The sequence below is a fragment of the Lycium barbarum genome, chromosome 5 (genome assembly GCF_019175385.1).
Source record: "Lycium barbarum isolate Lr01 chromosome 5, ASM1917538v2, whole genome shotgun sequence".
Taxonomy (NCBI): Eukaryota; Viridiplantae; Streptophyta; class Magnoliopsida; order Solanales; family Solanaceae; genus Lycium; species Lycium barbarum.
In genome coordinates, this window is record NC_083341.1 from 2,690,018 (window position 1) to 2,713,848 (window position 23,831).

The 23,831-nt window shown below is 37.6% G+C and overlaps 2 protein-coding genes across 5 annotated transcripts in view; both read left to right on the plus strand.

The window, feature by feature from the left end:
* LOC132640125 (ubiquitin C-terminal hydrolase 12-like) overlaps positions 1-23,831 on the plus strand; it is a 45,492-nt gene that overhangs the window by 14,783 nt on the left and 6,878 nt on the right. The window contains exons 17-20 of one of the 4 annotated variants that reach the window (XM_060356571.1): positions 14,779-14,889; positions 16,810-16,876; positions 17,198-17,415; positions 17,564-17,698. The exons of 1 other annotated variant lie outside the window; for it this stretch is intronic. In XM_060356571.1, coding sequence (XP_060212554.1) covers positions 14,779-14,889; positions 16,810-16,876; positions 17,198-17,415; positions 17,564-17,584 — 417 coding nt within the window. In that variant the 3' untranslated portion in view covers positions 17,585-17,698. Of the gene's footprint in view, positions 1-14,778; positions 14,890-16,809; positions 16,877-17,197; positions 17,470-17,563; positions 17,703-23,831 lie in introns of those variants that run through there. 2 more of the 4 variants (XM_060356570.1, XM_060356572.1) reach the window with 2 other exon arrangements.
* LOC132640132 (ubiquitin C-terminal hydrolase 12-like) lies at positions 17,587-18,654 on the plus strand. The gene is made up of 2 exons (XM_060356594.1): positions 17,587-17,721; positions 18,345-18,654. Exons 1-2 carry the CDS (start codon positions 17,610-17,612, stop codon positions 18,491-18,493), a joined length of 261 nt encoding a protein of 86 aa, XP_060212577.1. The 5' UTR covers positions 17,587-17,609; the 3' UTR covers positions 18,494-18,654.

Sequence of the window (23,831 nt, forward strand, 5' to 3'; positions counted from 1 at the left end):
AAAATTTCCAGAAAGTTTCTGGAAATTCTCCCTGTGTTACGGTACACTATTACGATTCGTAACACAAGGTACGGCCCGTAACACAAGGGACGGACCGTATCGTGAACGAAATTTCCAGTGAGGTTCTGGAAATTTCGTCTGTGTTACGGCTCACTGTTACGGCTCGTAACACGAGTTACGGTCCGTAACGGCACCGTAACGCAGACGACTTTTCCAGCGAACAGGCTTCACTCAAATGGGCATAACTCTTTGCACAGATGTCCGTTTAATGCTCATAATATACCGTTGGAAAGCTATTCAATTGGGCTACAACTTTCATCAAGGAGGTTCTTCCAGATTCGCAATGGATCAAGGAGTTATCGCTGCCCGAAATAAGCCTATCAACCATTTTTGCAAACGCTCAAACCTACAGTGTTTTCACTAGACTTCTAGTGATATGAGCTTAAAATTAGTTCCAAGATGCGGGGTGTTACAATATCTCCCCCTTGGGATCATTCGTCCTCGAATGATGGATAATGGTTGAGAACATGGCTGGACATGGCTTGGCTGCATGAACATAAGGAAACCTGACATGAAACATGGAGACTGAACTAACATGACATGGTTACATGGAAACGTGAATACTGAGACATGAACATGGGAACTGGATAGCTGACATGTGCGTGGAACATGAGACATAACATGACATGGGGCATGGAAACTGACATGACATAGTTTCATGATAGCATCAGTGCCTAAACATGGACATGAATAGCGAATACATGAACTTGAGCGTGAAACGTGAGGCTTGAATACAAAAGTGACATTATAACTCTTCTCCAAAATGTCATTAAGCCATCATTATGTCGATACTCGTAATTCTTGCCCGACACATAACATATACCTTGCTTTCCTTAACAACTTTCGTCTCCTACCTCAAATGTCTTTGAAATCTCATTTGGAATCATTAAATATTACTTCTTACTTGTCAACATGTCGTATACGTCATACCCTTCGTGGGTCTATTCGCGGTATGCTAACGGAGAAATTTCCTAGGTGTAACATTCTCCCCCTCTGTTGGGACATACGTCCTCAGATGATAACATTCAGGATTCTACAAAAATTTCGCCAGAGTTTCCCCTGTAATATGGCACTACCAACCTATCACAACAGCCCATAATATCATTGCCTCACAGGGCTACATCACAATAGTATTATAAATTGGCCACACACGACCAAAAGAATGAAAAGAAAGCTTACATACCTCAAAATCTTGGTGTTTCATCATAAATCTCTTCTGCGGGCGCAAACAAGTGCGGGTACATGGATTTCATATCCTCCTCGGCTTCCCATGAAGCTTCCTTAACTTTCTGACTCCTCCACAGGACTTTCACTGAGGCTACTTCCTTACTCCTCAACTTGCGAATCTGACGGTCAAGAATGGCTATGGGGATCTCCTCATACGTCAAACTATCCTTAACTGTTATAGTATCAGTAGGAACAACCAAAGACAGGTCTCCTACACACTTCCTCAATTTGGACACGTGAAACACGGGACATACAGCAGCCAAACCTTGTGACAAAGCTTGGTATCAGAGCCTAGGTTCAAGTGTCTTAGGGAGTCTATGAAACCGTGTCCAGTGGGGTCACTTTTATATGTGTGTGCGCGCCACACATATAAATAGTTGTCCACCAAGACATTCAGGATTGTCTCATTTCTTTCTACTCTTGATCGTGCCATGAAGTTTAGAGCAATAAGAAACTTCTCTTCCTCTCGAATTACGTAAGTTTCAAATGCGTAGGAGATGAATAGAAAATTCAAGGTCCAAGTAAGGATGTTTACCCATAGGGGGTACAATTGTGCAGTACTTACTGGTAACGAATGAGACTTCAAGTGCTATTGAAAGTGGAATACAATGTAAGTTTCCCGAGAAGGGGTGTAGTGGAATGAATGGTATGTTGAATGATAATGATGTCCTTGAGAAAGGAGAATGGAATACAACAGGGAGAGGATATCAGAGAAATTAGAAAAGGAGCTTAGTCAACAGAAAAAAGGTAAATCATGGAGGATCCAAGGGAGTGGTGGTAGACAGTTTTCTACCGGAAGTCATCAGGACCCACTCCATCTGCAGTTAAAGATTGAAAGGGAAAATAAACAGGAAAGTGTAACAGGTACAGTTTGAGTTGGACATATGAGGTAAGTTTATCATTTTTATACTGTTGTCGAAATTGGGAGCCCTGTGTGGCTACGATATGATATGATATATGTATATATGTTGGCCTTGTGAGGCATTGTTGGTATTTCCTGCGTGCAGGTTTTGGGATAGTAAGAAATACAGAGGAAACTCTGCCAAATTTTTCCTAGAAATAGAAGGAGAATAAGGTATAAGTTCGTAATATGTCTGGAAAATCCATGTCAACAGTAATGATAAGATTTGACTAAGTTACGAGTACGGCTGACGTTGAGAAATATAATTTGATTTCCTATTCAGATGAACACCTTGAGTGGGTGGCAGTTCGGATACATCTGAATGTGTGTTAGAAACCAAGGGCTTAAGTTAAGTTCAGAGTAGAGTGATTAGTGGAAGAAGAAATCAGCTAAGCCGTAAAAGAGCAAACTACAGAAGGATAGCCTTTAAAAGTTGTCAAAAAGGGGTTGTCCTAATATTTACAGTGTGAGCAGAGTTAGGTCGTTAAGATGGAGTATGCCAGTTACGAATACGGTAGCAACCTGTTCATGTAAGTAAATTTAGTTTTTCCCCATGAGGAATTGCTCAGATATGAGTCAAAAAAAATCGTCAGTGTTGTAGAGTACAAAGAAATTACAGAAGATAAGGAATGTTAATTGCATTCCCATCAGAAGAGAAGAATTTATAAGTATAAGATGTTAGCCTTGGTCTAAGGGGGAGATGCATAAATCGCTAGTAAGTCCAGTGAGATAATTGAAGACCTGAATGGTTAGTATGAGACATGAAGAACCTCAGTTCAGTTAAGTTGGCATAATGAGATAGTCTCCATAAGGAATATGCCTCATCTTAGAGTAAATCCGAATTGAGTAGAATGATCGTCGAACGAATATTGTCAAGTTCAATTACTATCGATTAGGCGATCACAGAAAAGCTATAAGATCATGCCCAGTTATGTGTCATACGGGTAGTGCCATTGCACAAGACTCTAATCTTTAAGGTGCTCGTGGAAGACTTAGCGCACCACCGTACTATGAGTATTTTAGGAAGTATCTCAGAAAAAAAAAATCAAGTATGCTAAGTACAACTCATGATTTAGGCAGACAAAAGAACTAAGGTGAAAGAAGTTCACTGCTTATCCAAGCTAGGAATTTGACTTTCAGACTCCAAAGTAGGTGGAGTTATTGCCCAGAACATGGCATTCCTGCTTAGTGATTGAAGTTAGAGAGAAGCAGTTTAGTGATTCCTACTTGCTGCGGATGAAAGAGAGGATTCACGAATAGAAAGCCTTAGCTTTTGAACAGGAGAGAGATAATGGTACCTTGAGATATCGAGGCAGATTATGCGTTCCAGATGTTGATGGACTCAGAGAGCGAATTATGTCAGAAGCTCACAATTCCAGGTATTCCATTTACCCAGGCTCCACTAAGGTGTATCATGATATCAAGAAGATTTACTGGTGGAACGATATGAAGAAGGATGTGGCAGATTTTGTAGCTAAGTGCCCGAATTGTCAGCAGGTGAAAGCCGAACACCAGAGGCCTGGTGGCTTGACTCAGAATGTTGATATTCCTGTCTGGAAATGGGAAATGATCAATATGGGCTTTGTATCAGGTCCACCTCGTTCAGCTAGGAGGTATGATTTAATTTCGGTGATTGTGGACAGACTTACGAAGTCAGCGCACTTCTTGCCAGTTAAGACCACAAATTGAACAAGAAGATTATGCCAAGTCATATGTTAATGAAATTTCCGGATTGTATGGGACCCTAGTGTCCATTATTTCAGATTTTGGTGCTCAGTTCACAGCGAATTTCCGAAAATCCTTTCAGAAAGGATTTGGGTACGGAGGTGAACCTTAGCACAACTTTTCATCTTCAGACAAATGGTCAAACAGATACGCTATTCAGATCTCATGTTATGATATTCATGTTAGTTCAATACTCAGATATTTATGTCAGCTTAGTACTCAGGTATCAGTCCAGTACTCACGTATTCATGCCAGCCCAGTATTCAGTTAGCTCAGTATTCAGTCAGCCAGTCTTCAGTCAGTTCAATAGACATTCAATTTAGTATCTCAGCAGTTTAGTAGTCATGTATTCATTCAGTTCAGTAACCATGTGTCCTTGATTTCAATGGTAATTGGGATGACCACCTGCCTCTTATTGAGTTTACTTACAAAAATAACTACCATGCTAGTATTAGGATAACACTGTTGGAAACCCTTTTAAGCAAAGGTGTAGATCACCAATTGGTTGATTCGAAGTTGGTGAAGCAGAGTTGTTAAGATCAGATTTGGGTTACCAGGTTATAGAGAAAGTTAAGTTAATACAGGAGTGTTTGAAAATGGCTCAGGGTCACCAGAAGTCTTACACAGATGTGAGGCGAAGGGACTTAAAATTTTCAGTAGATGATTGGGTGTGTTGACACTCAATTTTGTCCCTCCTTTATTTAATTTTATTCACTCGGGCTTCTAATTTACTGACGAGCTAAATACTTTATTTTCACTACTATTATTTGCGCTACTTGTATTTTCAACATTACGAGCATTACTTTATCATAAATTTTAAATGTTCGTCAGCATTTCATTTTTTCCGGTTCGGAATCGTTAAATTAATTACAAGACAACACTTTGTAAAATCTTTATTTTTCTACATATTAATTATTAATTGTCTTTATGTAGTATATGTTGTACTAGTTATTAAATTAGAAGCCCAAAAAATGATTAATATAGAGGAGGAATTTCAGCCAAATAAACAATCCACATTTTAATACTCAACCCACATTGTATCATCCCACATTTAATTCAAACGACCAGCCCATTACCCCTAAATTTCCGGACCAATTGAGCCCACTATCATTCCAATTCGTCCAGCCCACATTTCACTAAACTGACCCAGCCCATTTTCGTTTTCTTCATCACCACCAAAACATACCCTAAATCCCTAACCCTCTCATTCCTTTTTCTCCTCTTCTTTCTCCTTCATCTCGCAGCCGCCTCCCTCTTCTCCCCATCTTCATCTCTCTCCTCACGTTCTCCCCACACCTGTTCCACTTACCCCTGTCCCCTACGCTTCTGTCGCCTCTGTTCCCGCTCCTCTCCCTCTCTCTCATACGCTCCTATCTTTACTTTAATACAAACAAAACCCTATAAATGGAGCGGAAGTTGAATCGTTTAGGGGAGGGGATTTTGGAGCAATAAAGCCGAATCAACTTTAGACAAACAAGATCGAAAAACCCCAAAAAAAAATCCCCCTACAAGACCATAAGCTCACACCCTGAAGGACGACACGGATTGCTGATACATGAGCATTTTCTATCAAAGTCTTGAGTTTCCTTCCTTTTTTGAATCTGATCTTGAACCTTTTAAATCAGAAAATACCCTTTTTGTGTTGAATTCTTGACGGTTCGATTAACTTTCGTCGTTGCTCGGCAAAAATTTTAACTACGACAGAGGTTCTTTAATTTTTGACTCGAGTTGCGAATCTGTCAACACGAGAGTAGATTTGACGCCGTCGACTCCCCATTTCACTGCACCAACAAAAGGTCAGTGCGTTCTCTTTTAGTTCGAATCTAAGTTCCTGATGTGTTCATGATCCATTACGTGCTTGAGGTTGTTGGATTTTCTTCGGATTTTTATGTGTTAAGCATCGTGGAATTTTGAATGTCTCTTTGCTGATTATTGATGGTGTTTAAATATAATATATGAAATCGTATCTAGTAGCCCAATTTATGCGGTCGACGTTATTTGGGTTATAATATCAATCCAGTATCTTTGGTTAAAATACGATTAGGCTAAATGTTGATATGGAAGACATTGATTAAAACACTTTTTTTTTAATGATGTGATCAAACAGTACCTTGTTTATTAGTGTAAGTGTTGTTTGAACAAACTCATATCGTCAAACTGTTGAGTTAAAGAATGCGTGCTCCGAGAATTTCCGCTATCAGCAGAAATATGTGATTTATGTGTTTAGGTAGTTTGAGTCCTGTCTCTTTATTCGAACATGAATGATCGTATGCCTAATTTTAAAACGAAGGATTGGTTTGATTCGATCTATTTAACGCGTGTCTGTTTGGAACTGTGTATGCTCATTAAAGAGGATATGAATGTTGTTTTACTCTTTTAAGTCGAAACCACAACTTTTTGTTTGTTCAATGGGAAAGTTGTGTCAAGAACATATTATTCTGTCTGTGCTAGAACAAATAAAGAAATATGTCAAACGTTTTAGCTTAGTTAGTTTGTTTGGGGAAAGGATCAATCTATGCCCTGTTGAGTTTTTTTTTTTTTTCCAAAGTTGCAAGATTGTATTTGTCTTAAAAATGGTTCTGTTCTTGTTATGTGGGATTAGATAGGAGTTGGTTTGTTCACTGTTTAGTGTAGGAACTGATTTAGGAAACAAAGTCGCAGCCTTGTTATGTGGGATCAGCTACTGGTTGTTTCCATGTGGTAAAAAATATATCATCCACTAACTTGGCTGTTGGTTGCACAACAACAATTCTGGTATCAGTTCATGCACAACTTTATATACTTTATGTGATATTCTACTCTTCCTTCATTCATCTATCGCATGCCGTTATCCCTTTTCTAATGTCTTTTCTTTTGTTTCATGATTTGCCGGAGCCGTGAGGAGTTTCGTTGAGACTCGATGATGCTGCCAGGCCCAAACTTGCATCCATTTTCCCCGTCTGTCTCATTTCGTCGAAATACCTCCGAACCAAAGCAACCAGAGGAAGGAAAAGATAGTTGCAACATTTTTTCGTTTTGATCTTACTGGCGTGGATTTTTTTTTTTTTATGATTTCACTCCCTCTGCTTATGTCTGCTTGCTTGATATGTTTAGATATAACAGCCTAAAACGATTTGGAACCTAACTGGTTAGATGATAAGGGGAAGTCGACAATTAACGTTCTTTGTTTAGAGTTCGAAATATCTAATAATATTTTCAACGTTCCGAGAATTCAGGTGTTTATTTGCACAACGAAGAGGTGATTTGATAACATTATTTTGCACAAAGATGACGTGATTTACATAAACAGTGGTTAGGTTTATAGGGAGAATAGCTTCCGTGATCTAAAAGATCTCCTTTCTAAATGTGTTAGTGTGCATGCTATTATATCTTGGAAGCTGATTTTAGTCGCCTCTAATAAGTGAGAATATGTTCACCGAGACCTGTCCTGTGTATTCTAATAGAAATTTATCATTTGACCATGACTCAGTTCAGCAGTATATATATTTAACTTCTCAAAATTCACAGTTTCTAAAGAAAGCTATACCAAAATCCATTAACTCCCTAATCTTAGTTTCTTTTTTTAGTTGAATTGCTTATAACATTCACCATATTTAAGACAATTGTTTTTTTTTTCTTTTCAAACAACGTGGAATATATCATTTGGTTTAAAGAATCATAATTTATGCTTACTATTTTAGAAGTTTTAAAACGTCACAAATTTTACACTAACGTTAGCTTATTCTAGGAAATAAAAGGCAAACTAGTTTCAACGGATAACTTTTCCATTTTAGTTCCTTTCCAACACTTGAAATACATATTTGTTTGAAACAACCTTTTAAAACTTTTATTAAATAACTCTTTTAAATTTGCTAGTCATTTTCTCCAAATACATATAAACATTATATGTCCCGCTTCTTTTAGTTTATTTTTTAACTAAACTCTTTTATACAAATAATTATTTTCTACAAGTCTTACTTTAAATAGCATCCTATCTCTATCTATAACTTTAGCAGTATTTACAAGATATTTTCTTAAACATTTAAATATTACATCTACATTTTTAGCCTTAATTAAATAGCATAAGTCCGGTCGGTTAACCATTGTTAATGGGTCTTAAAGGATGCCTAATACCTTCCCTTTAGACTAATTGAACCCTTACCTAGAATCTTAAGTTTCGCAGACCTTAAACAGAGCTAACTCTAGAAAATAACTTTAATGAACTTTAGGTGTCCTAATTCACCATAAATAATTAGGTGGCGACTCCTTAACATAAAAAAAAAAAAAACAGGAATCTCCAATATGTCGTACTCCTAATTTAATCTCCGGGTTAAAAAGGGGGTGTGACAGGGTGTTCCTTAAAGTCTCACCCATGAAGGGTGTCATGAGATTTGGCAAGAAAGGCAAACTCAGCCCCAGATATATTGGACCGTACAGAATTCTACGAAAGGTCAGACTAGTATCTTATGAACTTGAGTTGTCACAAGGTTTGGCTGCTGTATGTCCCGTGTTTCACGTGTCCAAATTGAGGAAGTGTGTAGGAGACCTGTCTTTGGTTGTTCCTACTGATACTATAACAGTTAAGGATAGTTTGACGTATGAGGAGATCCCCATAGCCATTCTTGACCGTCAGATTCGGAAGTTAAGGACTAAGGAAGTAGCCTCAGTGAAAGTCCTGTGGAGGAGTCAGAAAGTTAAGGAAGCTACATGGGAAGCCGAGGAGGATATGAAATCCATGTACCCGCACTTGTTTGCGCCCGCAAAAGAGATTTATGATGAAACACCAAGATTTTGAGGTATGTAAGCTTTCTTTTCATTCTTTTGGTCGTGTGTGGCCAATTTATAATGCTATTGTGATGTAGCCCTGTGAGGCAATGATATTATGGGCTGTTGTGATAGGTTGGTAGTGCCATATTACAGGGGAAACTCTGGCGAAATTTTTGTAGAATCCTGAATGTTATCATCTGAGGACGTATGTCCCAACAGAGGGGGAGAATGTTACACCTAGGAAATTTCTCCGTTAGCATACCGTGAATAGACCCACGAAGGGTATGACGTATACGACATGTTGACAAGTAAGAAGTAATATTTAATGATTCCAAATGAGATTTCAAAGACATTTGAGGTAGGAGACGAAAGTTGTTAAGGAAAGCAAGGTATATGTTGTGTGTCGACCAAGAATTACGAGTATCGACATAATGATGGCTTAATGACATTTTGGAGAAGAGTTATAATGTCCCTTTTGTATTCAAGCCTCACGTTTCACGCTCAAGTTCATGTATTCGCTATTCATGTCCATGTTTAGGCACTGATGCTTTCATGAAACTATGTCATGTCAGTTTCCATGCCCCATGTCATGTTATGTCTCATGTTCCACGCTCATGTCAGCTATCCAGTTCCCATGTTCATGTCTCAGTATTCACGTTTCCATGTAACCATGTCATGTTAGTTCAGTCTCCATGTTTCATGTCAAGTTTCCTTATATTCATGCAGCCAAGCCATGTCCAGCCATGTTCTCAACCATTATCCATCATTCGAGGACGAATGATCCCATGGGGGAGATATTGTAACACCCCTCATCTTGGAACTAAGTTTAAGCTCATATCACTAGAAGTCTAGTGAAAACACTGTAGGTTTGAGCGTTTGCAAAAATGGTTGATAGGCTTATTTCGGGCAGCGATAACTCCTTGATCCATTGCGAATCTAGAAGAACCTCCTTGATGAAAGTTGTAGCCCTATTGAATTTCTTTCCAACGGTATATTATGAGGATTAAACGGACATCTGTGCAAAGAGTTATTCCCATTTGAGTGAAGCCTGTTCGCTGGAAAAGTCGTCTGCGTTACGGTGCCGTTACGGACCGTAACTCGTGTTACGGGCCGTAACAGTGAGCCGTAACACAGACGAAATTTCCAGAACCTCACTGGAAATTTCGTTCACGATACGGTCCGTCCCTTGTGTTACGGGCCGTACCTTGTGTTACGGACCGTAACAGTGTACCGTAACACAGGGAGAATTTCCAGAAACTTTCTGGAAATTTTCGACAAGGTACGACGCCACGTTACGGTCCGTCCCTTGTGTTATGGGACCGTAACATGGGCGTGTTTTGGTCCGTAGTTGAGTTTCGGGTCACCTGACTTCGGGAGGACATAACCCCATCGTAAGTTGAGAATTTGGGAAAACTCAAAGAATGAAAGTTGTAGATAATTGAAATACCTTTCCAACCATAGGTTGTGGGTTCACAGGCGACATCGGGATAGGGAGATATGGACGTATTAAGACAGAAAGGTCCCAACCCGTTTTCAAGTTGGGTCAACCCATTTTCCCATTGGTATATAAAGAAAATAAAAACCCTAGCAGCCTCCATATTCACAAATTTCAGATTTTTAGAGAGATAAAGTGAGAGAGAGGAGAGATAGAGAGAGAAAGTAGAGAATCAACCAAGTTTAAGGCCCCGAATCCCGAAGCTCATGAAGGATAATTTGTAGTACAAGTTATGGTCGTCATTTTAAGCTAAAGATCGGACTTGGGGGTGTTGATTTCGTGGTGACTACCCAAAAAGGTAATATTTCTACTCCCTAACCACTTATAGTTGTGAATTGATGAATTCTTGGGAGAATAATAATTGGGTTTGTTGAAGATGATTATATGAATTATGCTAGAATTGTTGGATTGTTGACTTGGGATTGTTGTATCCATATGGTTGATGAAAAATGATGTTAATTACATCTAATGGGATTTTAGAATTAGCTAGAAGTAAAAGGATGGGGATTTGGTGAAGAAAACACCATTAATGAGGGTTATAAAGCTTCAAGCCTATTAAGTGTTTGATAAAATGCTTAGATGAACAAAACATGGATATGGTTGCTAATATAGAATCCCTATGACTTGTATTGCTGTAGATTGAAGTTGAAGGGATTGAAAGACATTGTGATACGCTCAAAAGCGGGAGGTTAAGGTATTTAGAACTTCCATCCACATGTGGGAACCTCTACGTTTTCCCCATGATCCGTTTATAAAATCTATGAAGTTCAAATCCTAGGGCATTAAATCCAACATATTGGTAGCCCGTAATTATGTATGTATGTACATGAATTCCGTATCTATGTTCGTTATTGTATTCCTAATCTTCCATTACGGACATTAGGGATCCTAGCTTAATCCATGAATCATGAATTCTTCCTCATGTGTTCTCATTATGTTCATATGAAACTGCATGAGTTATTTTGCAAGTTATAAACATGTTTTCAAGTCAACTACAAATATATGATTATGAACTATTGTATTACTCATGAATCAAGAACATGTTTGCAAGACTATGACAAGTCATCTTATGAAACTATTTTACAAGTTATTTCATGAAACTATGTTTACAAGATTATTTCATGAAACCATGTTTACAAGATTATTTCATGAAACCATGTTTACAAGCTATTTCATGAAACCATGTTTACAAGTTATTTCGTGAAATCATGATTTCAAGACAAGTACAAGTAAATTCACGAAAGTCATGGGCTTCTTAGCCAAATATATTATGTTCATGTTTTTGGGAGTTGCACAAATTACCGAGAAGGCTCAGATAGCCTGAAACTACGGAGCCACCGTAGGACAAGGATCGCTCCGCCCAGATAAGACGATACCTTAATTTTACACTGAATGGATCCATCAGGTACCTTACTACCTCAGGCAAGGTATGAGGGCTCTGCTGGTCCGGCGAGGTACCAGACTCCACGTACCCACGTGGTAAATTACTACCTTATACCCTGGCAAGGTATAGGTGCTCTGCTGGTCCGGCGAGGTACCAGACTCCACGTACCCACGTGGTGATATGATATGATATGATATGTCGGTTTATGAAATGCTCTCCCTACTTATCATGTTTTACTCATGTTATGTATACGTATATGTACTCATGCTCATGCTCATGTTCATGTCCAAGTTTCCAGTTTCAGTTCTTATCATGTTATTCCATGTCCCCTGTTGTTTCTTCCGGTTGCTTTACATACCAGTACATTCAATGTGCTGACGTCCCCTTTTATTGCCCGGGGGCCTGTATTTCACGATGCATGTACGGAGTTACAGGACGACGCTTCTTATCATTAGGATTTACTCGTACCAGCTTATCGGTGAGCCCCATCTCATTCGGGGTTTAAACATTGTATTTCTCTGTTTAGTTTTGCATGTAAAGGTATGCTGGGGGCCTTGTCCCAGTAATTATGTTTTCCAGTCAGACTCATGAAATACAGTAAATACAGTAATTATGTACCCGATAAGCTGGTACGAGTAAATCCTAATGATCAGAAGCGTCGTCCTGTAACTCCATACCTGCATCGTGAAATACAGGCCCCCGGGCAATAAAAGGGGACGTCAGCACATTGAATGTACTGGTATGTAAAGCAACCGGAAGAAACAACAGGGGACATGGAATAACATGATAAGAACTGAAACTGGAAACTTGGACATGAACATGAGCATGAGTACATATACGTATACATGACATGAGTAAAACATGATAAGTAGGGAGAGCATTTCATAAACCGACATATCATATCATATCATATCACCACGTGGGTACGTGGAGTCTGGTACCTCGCCGGACCAGCAGAGCACCTATACCTTGCCAGGGTATAAGGTAGTAATTTACCACGTGGGTACGTGGAGTCTGGTACCTCGCCGGACCAGCAGAGCCCTCATACCTTGCCTGAGGTAGTAAGGTACCTGATGGATCCATTCAGTGTAAAATTAAGGTATCGTCTTATCTGGGCGGAGCGATCCTTGTCCTACGGTGGCTCCGTAGTTTCAGGCTATTTGAGCCTTCTCGGTAATTTGTGCAACTCCCAAAAACATGAACATAATATATTTGGCCAAGAAGCCCATGACTTTCGTGAATTTACTTGTACTTGTCTTGAAATCATGATTTCACGAAATAACTTGTAAACATGGTTTCATGAAATAGCTTGTAAACATGGTTTCATGAAATAATCTTGTAAACATGGTTTCATGAAATAATCTTGTAAACATAGTTTCATGAAATAACTTGTAAAATAGTTTCATAAGATGACTTGTCATAGTCTTGCAAACATGTTCTTGATTCATGAGTAATACAATAGTTCATAATCATATATTTGTAGTTGACTTGAAAACATGTTTATAACTTGCAAAATAACTCATGCAGTTTCATATGAACATAATGAGAACACATGAGGAAGAATTCATGATTCATGGATTAAGCTAGGATCCCTAATGTCCGTAATGGAAGATTAGGAATACAATAACGAACATAGATACGGAATTCATGTACATACATACATAATTACGGGCTACCAATATGTTGGATTTAATGCCCTAGGATTTGAACTTCATAGATTTTATAAACGGATCATGGGGAAAACGTAGAGGTTCCCACATGTGGATGGAAGTTCTAAATACCTTAACCTCCCGCTTTTGAGCGTATCACAATGTCTTTCAATCCCTTCAACTTCAATCTATAGCAATACAAGTCATAGGGATTCTATATTAGCAACTATATCCATGTTTTGTTCATCTAAGCATTTTATCAAACACTTAATAGGCTTGAAGCTTTATAACCCTCATTAATGGTGTTTTCTTCACCAAATCCCCATCCTTTTACTTCTAGCTAATTCTACAATCCCATTAGATGTAATTAACATCATTTTTCATCAACCATATGGATACAACAATCCCAAGTCAACAATCCAACAATTCTAGCATAATTCATATAATCATCTTCAACAAACCCAATTATTATTCTCCCAAGAATTCATCAATTCACAACTATAAGTGGTTAGGGAGTAGAAATATTACCTTTTTGGGTAGTCACCACGAAATCAACACCCCCAAGTCCGATCTTTAGCTTAAAATGACGACCATAACTTGTACTACAAATTATCCTTCATGAGCTTCGGGATTCGGGGCCTTAAACTTGGTTGATTCTCTACTTTCTCTCTCTATCTCTCCTCTCTCTCACTTTATCTCTCTAAAAATCTGAAATTTTGTGAATATGGAGGCTGCTAGGGTTTTTATTTTCTTTATATACCAATGGGAAAATGGGTTGACCCAACTTGAAAACGGGTTGGGACCTTTCTGTCTTAAAACGTCCATATCTCCCTATCCCGATGTCGCCTGTGAACCCACAACCTATGGTTGGAAAGGTATTTCAATTATCTACAACTTTCATTCTTTGAGTTTTCCCAAATTCTCAACTTACGATGGGGTTATGGCCTCCCGAAGTCAGGTGACCCGAAACTCAACTGCGGACCAAAACACGCCCATGTTACGGTCCCGTAACACAAGGGACGGACCGTAACGTGGCGTCGTACCTTGTCGAAAATTTCCAGAAAGTTTCTGGAAATTCTCCCTGTGTTACGGTACACTGTTACGGTCCGTAACACAAGGTACGGACCGTATCGTGAACGAAATTTCCAGTGAGGTTCTGGAAATTTCGTCTGTGTTACGGCTCACTGTTACGGCCCGTAACACGAGTTACGGTCCGTAACGGCACCGTAACGCAGACGACTTTTCCAGCGAACAGGCTTCACTCAAATGGGCATAACTCTTTGCACAGATGTCCGTTTAATCCTCATAATATACCGTTGGAAAGATATTCAATAGGGCTACAACTTTCATCAAGGAGGTTCTTCCAGATTTGCAATGGATCAAGGAGTTATCGCTGCCCGAAATAAGCCTATCAACCATTTTTGCAAACGCTCAAACCTACAGTGTTTTCACTAGACTTCTAGTGATATGAGCTTAAACTTAGTTCCAAGATGCGGGGTGTTACACTTTCAATAGTTTTTTTCATCTTGTTTCTTCTGCTGGATTTATTACCAATGAATTTTTTTCCTGCAATACTCCTCTGGCTTTGCAGTTAGCAGATGGGGATATAATTTGCTTTCAAAAATCCCTTCGAAATCAATGCAGTGAACAGTACCGCTTTCCTGAGGTTCCTTCATTTTTGGAGTACGTGCACAATCGCAAGGTATGTGCGCCACACTCTTTTTGTAATTTTGTCCTTGCAGTATGCAATAGATTTTAATGATGGCTATATCTTCGGCAGTATGCCTACTGTAATTTATTTTGCTCACTTTGACTTAACTAAATAACCCAACCCGACAAGCAACATAGTCAAGAGAAAGAGACAGATTCAAAGACATGTAAAAATGCTGAGATGACCTGTTGGAGCATTTTTAAATGACGAATTGCAGCAACATAGAGCGAAGCAGGAGCCACTAATCACCTGTGAGGCGGAGAGCTACACCGTAATTTGGTTTCTCAATGAGGAGGTCTGGCTATTGAACTGCTTCCTTGCATTTTGGAGGGGTTATTTTTCAAGGAACAGGGCTGAGGGAGTAGTAATTGGCTGGAAAAGATGGGGGCCGGTGGAAGCTCTTGAATGGCCGAAAAATAATTTCTTGGAGGAGAGTAACTGAAGGAGAGTAAGGGTTACAGAGGAAGAATTGGGGAATAAAGAAGACTCGGGGAGTTTATAATACGTTTCCTAAAGCTAGTTGTCATAAATTTATAGTGACATCGATCTTCTAGATAGACACCAATATGCAATACAACTTTTAACCGAATGACCAAAAAATAGATAATATTGGATACAAATACAATGAAAATATTCAGATATAACGAAAAAAGATCAAAATTTTAACAATTTTTGTGTAGACATGTATTTGAAATTCACAGCCTTGACTAATTCAAATTCCCGCCAGGTAGACCCACTAAACCCACTAAGGTAGTAAGAACTCTTTATCTAGAGGTTCTCAATTTGCAAAGTTCCAACACGAAACCTGTAGCTAAGCTAAAAGGTACTAACTATCCTATCACACCTTTCGATGGTAGGAAAATCAACAATTAATACTCTAGTAGTGTATATCAGTGAGACATATACAAGTTTCGAAATAAACACATCTTCAATTACTATAAAATTAACTACCCCCTCCCCCAATGAGTACTACTCCATGAGATAACCTTCTTACATGAAAGCCAAAAGGGAAAAGAGAGGAAAAAAAAGCCCTGCTTACTGCCTTACACAGACCGACATATTGTACAACATAGCCGTGTTCAAATACTACTACAAAGAACACCTCTGGAAAATCTGAAACTAATCTCAATGTAAACCTCTTTCTCTTCACTTCTTCTTCCTCTTCCTTTCCCTGTCAGGCAAAAACTTGAACAACAACAAAGTCCTTCAATCCAGCATCCCGAACGTTTATATTCCTCTCACACACATTGATTCTCAATTACCAAAATATTTCATAATTGCCGGCAGATTTGACTGCAACTGTTCTCTGGCAATGACTCTGCGCTCCTCCTTCGGTAGATATAATCCTTCCTCTCCATCTCTGTAATTTTTCCTCTGTGAATTCACTTTGCTTTATAGCTTTGCTGTTTCGCGGGTTTTTTTTTCGGTTTAAAGTAGCTTTGGTTGGTATAATTTTGAAAGTATCGATTTATTTATTTATAGGTGCTGAATATACTCTGTCGTGATTGTGGGGTGAATTGACCTAAAGTTTATTTAAAATATGATAGTGTCTGAATTTATTATTAGCTGCGTTGCTGTGTGAATTTATTTTATTTTTGTAGTTTCTTTTGCTGTGTGAATTTATTTTATTTTGTAGTTTCTTTCTGTGTCACGTATTTTTTAGGTTTAACGCAGCTTAATTTGGTGTCATTTTTCAATTAAGATCTTTTTGGGGATTTATAGTTGCAAAGGTGCTTTGCTGGGTGGAGGTCCCCAAAAAATTGATATTTCGGATGAATATGTCTGAGTTTCATAATATGATGCTACTGCAGTGTAAACTTTACCTAAACTGTCTCTTTAAGTGCAAAAGATTAATCAAAATTTTCCAGCTTTGTCGGATTAAATTTTCTTACTTTTCTTCGTCTTTCGCAGCCAAAAGAGCACGAAATGCTTGTTCCTAGTTCCGATTTTCCTACTAAGAAACCTCAAACGATCGAAGGTATCTCACCTACTTTTACACACGCACGCACACACTTTTATAGAGGAATAATGTATGCAAAAATTGTTTCTTTTAATTATTTGATATCACCTTTCATACTCCACTAGTGGAATATATGTGATGGCTGCACATCTTTACATTGATTGATTGTAGTATGTGTTATTTTGCACTATATTAGAATGAAATGGAACCGAATTGGGAAATGTATGTAGAGGATTCATATCACCGACCAGAACAAGTTTGGGATTGTGGTGGTGTTGATTTTTATTGATTGATATTGTACTTCTTTCAAAAGTTTTGCATTCTTTATTTTTTTGGCAGTTGCACCAGCAGAGACATCAAGTACAGTGGATGATCCGGCATCAACCCAGTTCACATGGACTATTGACAATTTTTCAGGGTTAATTTTGAGGAAGTTGTACTCTGATGCTTTTAATGTAGGAGGATATAACAACAACAACAACAACAACAACCCAGTGAAATCCCACAACGTGGGGTCTGGGGAGGGTAGAGTGTACGCAGACCTTACTCCTACCAAGGTAGGATGGCTGTTTCCGAGAGACCCTCGACTCAAATGTAGGAGGATATAAATGGTAATTATTTTCAACATCCACTTTTTTAGTGGATTGCTTTACAAATTTAATGCGGAAATGGTAATGATGTACTATACGGTGCATTATCTTGCAGGAGGATTCTGATATTCCCTAAAGGGAACAATACACGCCATTTATCAATGTATTTGGATGTGGCAGATGCTGCATCATTGCCTTATGGTTGGAGTAGAGATGCTCAATTTAGCTTAGCTGTTCTTAATCAAATTCATGACGAGTTCACAGTGAGAAAAGGTGAGAGATCTCATTTGTTGTATAAAAGATATGAAGTTTGCGCATGAGTTTAAGATGAGGAAAAATCTATAGGTTATTTAACAACTGCATATTTTAAGCCGTTTGAGCAAGTCTTTCTTGTGTTATTCTCTGATTTTCCTCATAGTCCGCTGTGGAGAGTAATCATCAAAAGTTAGATTTTCTGGATAACGTATTCAGGTAGTATTTTGTGTGTACTTTCATTTTTTCTTTTCATCCTCAAGGAACGAAGTAATAAGTGAACTTCCACCAATGTATTATAGTTTAGACAATTTAATAATAAAACACGTGATTTAGGTTTTCATTTGGCTGTTAAGTTCAAGAAGTACTCCAACAATGGCAGCAAAGCTAACTCATTCAAACAGATTAAGCTTAACTGTTATACTTTTGTTTTCTTTTTTGTTGTAAGGAGGGATTTGTAAGTGATGCAGAATCCATACTGCTCTGAGAATCCCTATAAGATTGGAAATGAATTTTGCTTTTTACTCACCTGTAACTACTTTCAATGGTTTCCCCCTTTGAGGGTCGGTGTTTATGTCATTGCGTATTGTGATTTGATTAGTTGAAGTGCTGACTGTTGTTTAATGTTGTGACCCTTATGGCAGAGACTCAACACCATTTTAATGGCAGAGAGAGGGACTGGGGTTTCACAACTTTCATGCCTCTTACTGAACTTAATGATCCTGGAAGAGGTTATCGTGTGGATGATAAAGTCGTACTTCAAGCTAATGTTACCGTGTCTAAAAGTCATTGATTGCTGAATTTCTATGTAAGGATCTATGCATTACCAGTGTCGAGAAATTCATTTCTCCACTAAACATTTACTAATTTGTTAAATTTACCGTCGTTTCTTAGTAGTAGCTATTTAGACAAGCTTCTATGCAATTCATAAAATCACACCAATCCTTTTTTGTTTCTCATCCGATGTTCTGTACTCACATCGGCCCCCGACTAATTTTGATTCACGCCGTATAAGCTCATTAAAGGGCAAAACGCGTCCTATAGATGTTTTCCGTATAGGAGGCTTGAATCTAAGACTTCTGGTTAAGGATGAATCCTTTAGTAGTAAGATCACATTACTTGTTCATCCATTTTACTTGAATACAGGTCATTGATATATAGGCTAGGAGGACCACTGCTCAGGCATAGTTATGGGGAGCAGAATGGGGTAGCAGACTTGCTTGTGAAGGAAGAGGTAGAAAACAACTTTTTGATCATTTTGTGTATATGCTAGTTCCTCCTGTGTCTACTTGGAAGCTTCATTAGCTGAAGCAAACAAATTAGTACCACTTTTGTTAGGCACTTATCGAATAATCCTACTACTTCAGCTTATGACGTTGCTTCGTATGAACTAGGTCCGCAGTGACCCCATGTTTTGTTGCGGTGCATATAAATAAAGTTTATCGGAGGAAACATTTCCCTTATTAATTACTCCGTAGTCTTTTTATCTCATGCCAAAGCACTTTAGGTGCCCAATATTTGAAACCCACCGATATTACTATTCCAAATTCACTGGATAGATCCACTATAGGAGGAACATTTTTTACGGAAAAGTTTTTTATTTCTAAAACTCAAACTTGAACATATCGGTAAAGAATAAAGGATTCCGACTATGTTGCGACGCATTTTGATGGTAATAATTAATGCTATCGGAACATTTAACAATGAGACACGACGTTTGAAATAGACAGACATTTTTAGTTACTACAAAATTAACAACAATGGTTCCCATCAACAATGAGTGCCATGAAATAACCTCCTCACACATGAAATCCAAAAGGAAAAAGTAGAACAACATAAATGAAGTTTAAGTCATATGTGTTGATAAATTATAAAAAATATGTACGCAATTAGATTAATTGTTAAGGTCATTATTGGTAACTCCTTACAACAAATATTAATTGACAATTCAGTTAAGATGATAACTAATCTATTATAACATGTTGACATCAATATTGTAATTTTTTTTTTTTACATTTTTTGTGTACATAACATATTTGATCACTCGACCAAAAATTTATGCACCAATTATATAATATTACAATTACATATAAGGGACAAAGTTATTTATAATCTTCACAAAATTTTCCAATTTAATGTCAAACTTTTCAATTAATTACTTCTAGGTCGCAAATTTACTTTTTATTTTTATTGTCTACTTTTCATTAGTTTACTACTATATATAAGAGAGAATACCCCTTTTTTGTAGTCTTCACGTGATTTTTTTTTTACTCTTTTTACCCTTAATTGAAAAATTAATGGCTTTGTCCATCTTTACACATTTTGGTAAATTTGAGAACTTTAAGGACTTTTTCTTGCCACTAAAAATGATGATGTTATAGAAAATGTTATAGAGGCCCCACAAAACATACTCATACATATTTGAATCTTTTATGTAAAAATATTATTAAACTTGTTTCAAATTATGTTTTTCCTTAAGAATTTATTATAGACACATAAAGAATATCATGTCATTTAATTCTATCTTAATATAAGCTTAATTTTTAGGATCAATAGTGTAGCACCCCGTAAATTTGAACTAGGTGTGAATATGTAAATATCTAGTGTTAAGATAATATTTTATCTATATGAATCCATTGTTGATGAATTCGGGTGGAAAATGGTCGTTTTGAAGTCAAACCAACTAGTGAAGTTCTTAAGGGTTCTTAAATTCGCCTAAGTTTTAGTAGGTTTGTCTTCTGGGCGATTTTCGTGAAAATGTGTTGTGAATTTGGAAAAACTTCCTTCATAAAAGTTGTAGATCTTTGAAATAGCTTTCCAACGGTAGGTCGCCCAGCCCAAGAAAAGTTACGTACAAGAAGTTATGTCCATTTTATCAAACACTGTGCAGAACCGACACCCGTCACTTTTTCAGGCGCGTGGGGGCGCGTGCGATGGCCCCGCATCGCGGGCCGATCGCGCAAGTCTGAGTATTGAGCTGCAGAACATCGCGCGATGGCCCCGCATCGCGGACCCATCGCGAAACGGGTCGGGTTCGGGTCAAAAAGTCGGGTTTACGCGTTTTAAGTTATATTTAAGCTTGGAATTTATTTCCCTAACACCCCTGGTCACGAAAAATTACCCTAAAGTCAGGAAGAACAAGTCCCAAGCCTCAATAACCCTAAAAGGGTTGCAACATAATTCTTCCCAAAGTGATTCAAGCTAGGGTTTGGGTGTTCTTCATTAGAAAAGTGAATTGTTAAACCTTGTTTAACATATTAAGGTATGTCTCCCTTTTTAAAACCTTATTTTGGATGTATGTCTCTTTAAAAAAATAAAATCCTTTTTGAATATAAAGGTAATTTGTATGTCTCTTTTGAACATACTCTTTCTATTGGTTTTTACGAACTCTTTGGTTGTGATTTGTATGTCTCTTTTAAAATCACTTTTGAAACTATTGTTGGAAGTATTAATTTTATTGAAGGTTCTTTAATGAATGAAAGGAAAAGTAATTCTTTTCATGGTTCTTGAACTCCAACTCATGTCTAAATGGTGGTTAATGTGTGTGAGGGGACAAACCCACATTAAACCTAGATTGTAACAAACCCTATATAGGTATATGATATTATGAATGTTTTCCTCTATAAGAGATGCTTAATAATGAAGGATAACGATTGGTAATGATATTGGAATTCTCTTGATGGGTGATTTAACTAGTTACTTGAAAGGTTGTTGACTCATAAAAGTATGTTATTACGAATTGTGGAAATTGAAACTTGTTTAAAGAAGTGAAACGTTTTCAAGACATTCTTTGAAATGATTTATCTTTACGATATGGCATAACGAACCTTAAATGGTAAATGGTAATGTGACTACCTTGAGATGAATGGTAATTCGCCTTTCGGGAGGATGTGGTTTTGCCTAGCCATTCGGAAGGATGAGTGGTCACCGAGGGTCTCATATTTCGGTGTGTTTATGCCTTGCCATTCGGGAGGATGAGTGGTCACCGAGGGTCTCATATTCCGGTGTGTTTATGCCTAGCCATTCGGGAGGATGAGTGATCACCGAGGATTTCATATTTCGGTGTGTTTATGCCTAGCCATTCGGGAGGATGAGTGGTCACCGAGAATTTTATAATCCGGTATGGTGCACTGTGACAAGGGAACCCTATGGTGGTCCCCTCAATGTGATTGATTCTTGGGCCTGTATCGGCATGCGTGATATTCGTAATCTCTCATGGAACTGTTGTTGACAATCATGATCAATTTGAAAGGCATAATTGAAAGTTGTAACTTGACAAAAGACTTTATAATTGGTTTTGATAATTCTTATTGAGATACACATGCTGAATACTTGTTTTATATTGATTAATGGCTTTGTAAACTGTTTAACAAATGATATTAAGAATCACAAAGTGGAATGACTGTTTTTATGCCATCTTTTCAGAACTGATTTCTTTATGTATTATTATATTTTATTTTTATAATATTTGTTGTCCCCGAGACACTCACTGAGTACCTAGTACTCAGGCATACCATTGTTGTTTTTTATGGTATGTTAGGTATCATTGAGGAGCAGGTTCGTGATACGCCTACGACTTAAGAGAACTTGCTGCTTCGAGACTATTCGGTGAGCCCACATGATTGTTCGTGGGGCGCCATTCTATCTTTACTCTTCGTCTTTTAGTTTCGGGCTGCGTCCCGATGATTTAGACATTGCTCATTATCTTAGAAGCTCCATAGTATACGTTCTTGTGGGTAGTTGTTGAGTTATTACGTTTGACTAAGTATTTGGTGAATAAAGACTTCCGTTAATTTAATTTATATATTCATGATTTGTTATTATTTACTTTATAAACTGTTGGAGGCGAATGTTGAACCTGGCGGGTTCAAGTGTTATTATTGTATCGCTTAGGTTCTTCCGATGTTGTTCATGACATCAGATGCCGGTCACGTCTAGGGTGGGTTTTGGGGCGTGACAAATAGATGTTGTATTTCTTTAGAATAACGTTCTGGTAGCGTATTAACTTTGCTATGAACTATGACTTATTCATTTAATAAGATTTTATCAGAATGAGAAAGTTCTGATAGTTTTCACAACCTAGAAGGTTTTCATGTTTACAAGAAAAAAGACAATTTTTTTTAATTGCATGTTCAAATAAGATTTTAACTTAAAATTGATTTCAATTCATGTCCAAACGAGGCCTAAAGGACAGGCGTCGAAAATTTTTGTTTTCCCGCTCCTATCCACTAAAAGTACTTACTGAAGCAAATATAACAAAAAGGAAAATTAATAAAAAAATAAAACGCCTGTGAAAAATAAATTTAAATTTAAACCTTTTACTTACACCACCTTTTCTTTCACTGCCTTTTCCACTTCCTTTCCCTTGTCACACAAGCACTACTCCAACTCAACAAAGTTACCGACGATCGTACGGGCATTAATGTATCTTGCCAATAATTCTTGATCAGATATAGCTTTCTTTATTAGTTTATTAGCAAGATTTAGTTCTTCCCCAACATGAAGACACTGGAATGGTATTAAGCATATATTCAAATACCTCTGAGGGATCATTGATATGAGACTGTTTTATTCAAATGAATCCAATTCACAACTAATTGGTTATGCAGATACAAGATATTTGTACATAAAAGTCGATCCCAGACAGGTTATTTATTTACATATGGAGGTACAACTATATCATGGCGTTCAACAAAAGAAACTATGATTGCTACTTCTTCAAACCATGCAGAAATAATAGCTATTCACGAAACAAGTCGAGAATGTGTTTGGTTGAGATCAATAACTCAACATATTCAAGATACATGTGGCCTGTCTTTGGAGAGGAACATTCCAACAACATTATACGAAGACAATGCTGCATGCATAATTCAACTAAGAGAAAAATACATTAAAGGAGACAGAATCACCAAAATTCTTTTTTACTCATGATCTTCAAAAGAAGGGTGAAATAGATGTAAAACAAGTTCGCTCAAGTGATAACTTAACATATATGTTCACTAAGGCATTGCCAACCTCAACATTTGAGAAGCTAATATCCAAGACTGGAATGCATCATCTTCAAAATATTAAGTGATATTTTTATCAGAAGAGTACTCCTCACTAAGGCATTACTAGTAAACTACGCGTTG

What these genes read in the sequence shown, in the direction of transcription:
- LOC132640132 (XM_060356594.1), top strand. Translation starts at nt 17,610, where the DNA reads ATGTATTTGGATGTGGCAGATGCTGCATCATTGCCTTATGGTTGGAGT. An exon ending in CGAGTTCACAGTGAGAAAAG is followed by an intron (nt 17,722 to 18,344) that starts GTGAGAGATCTC and finishes CCCTTATGGCAG; the next exon opens with AGACTCAACACCATTTTAAT.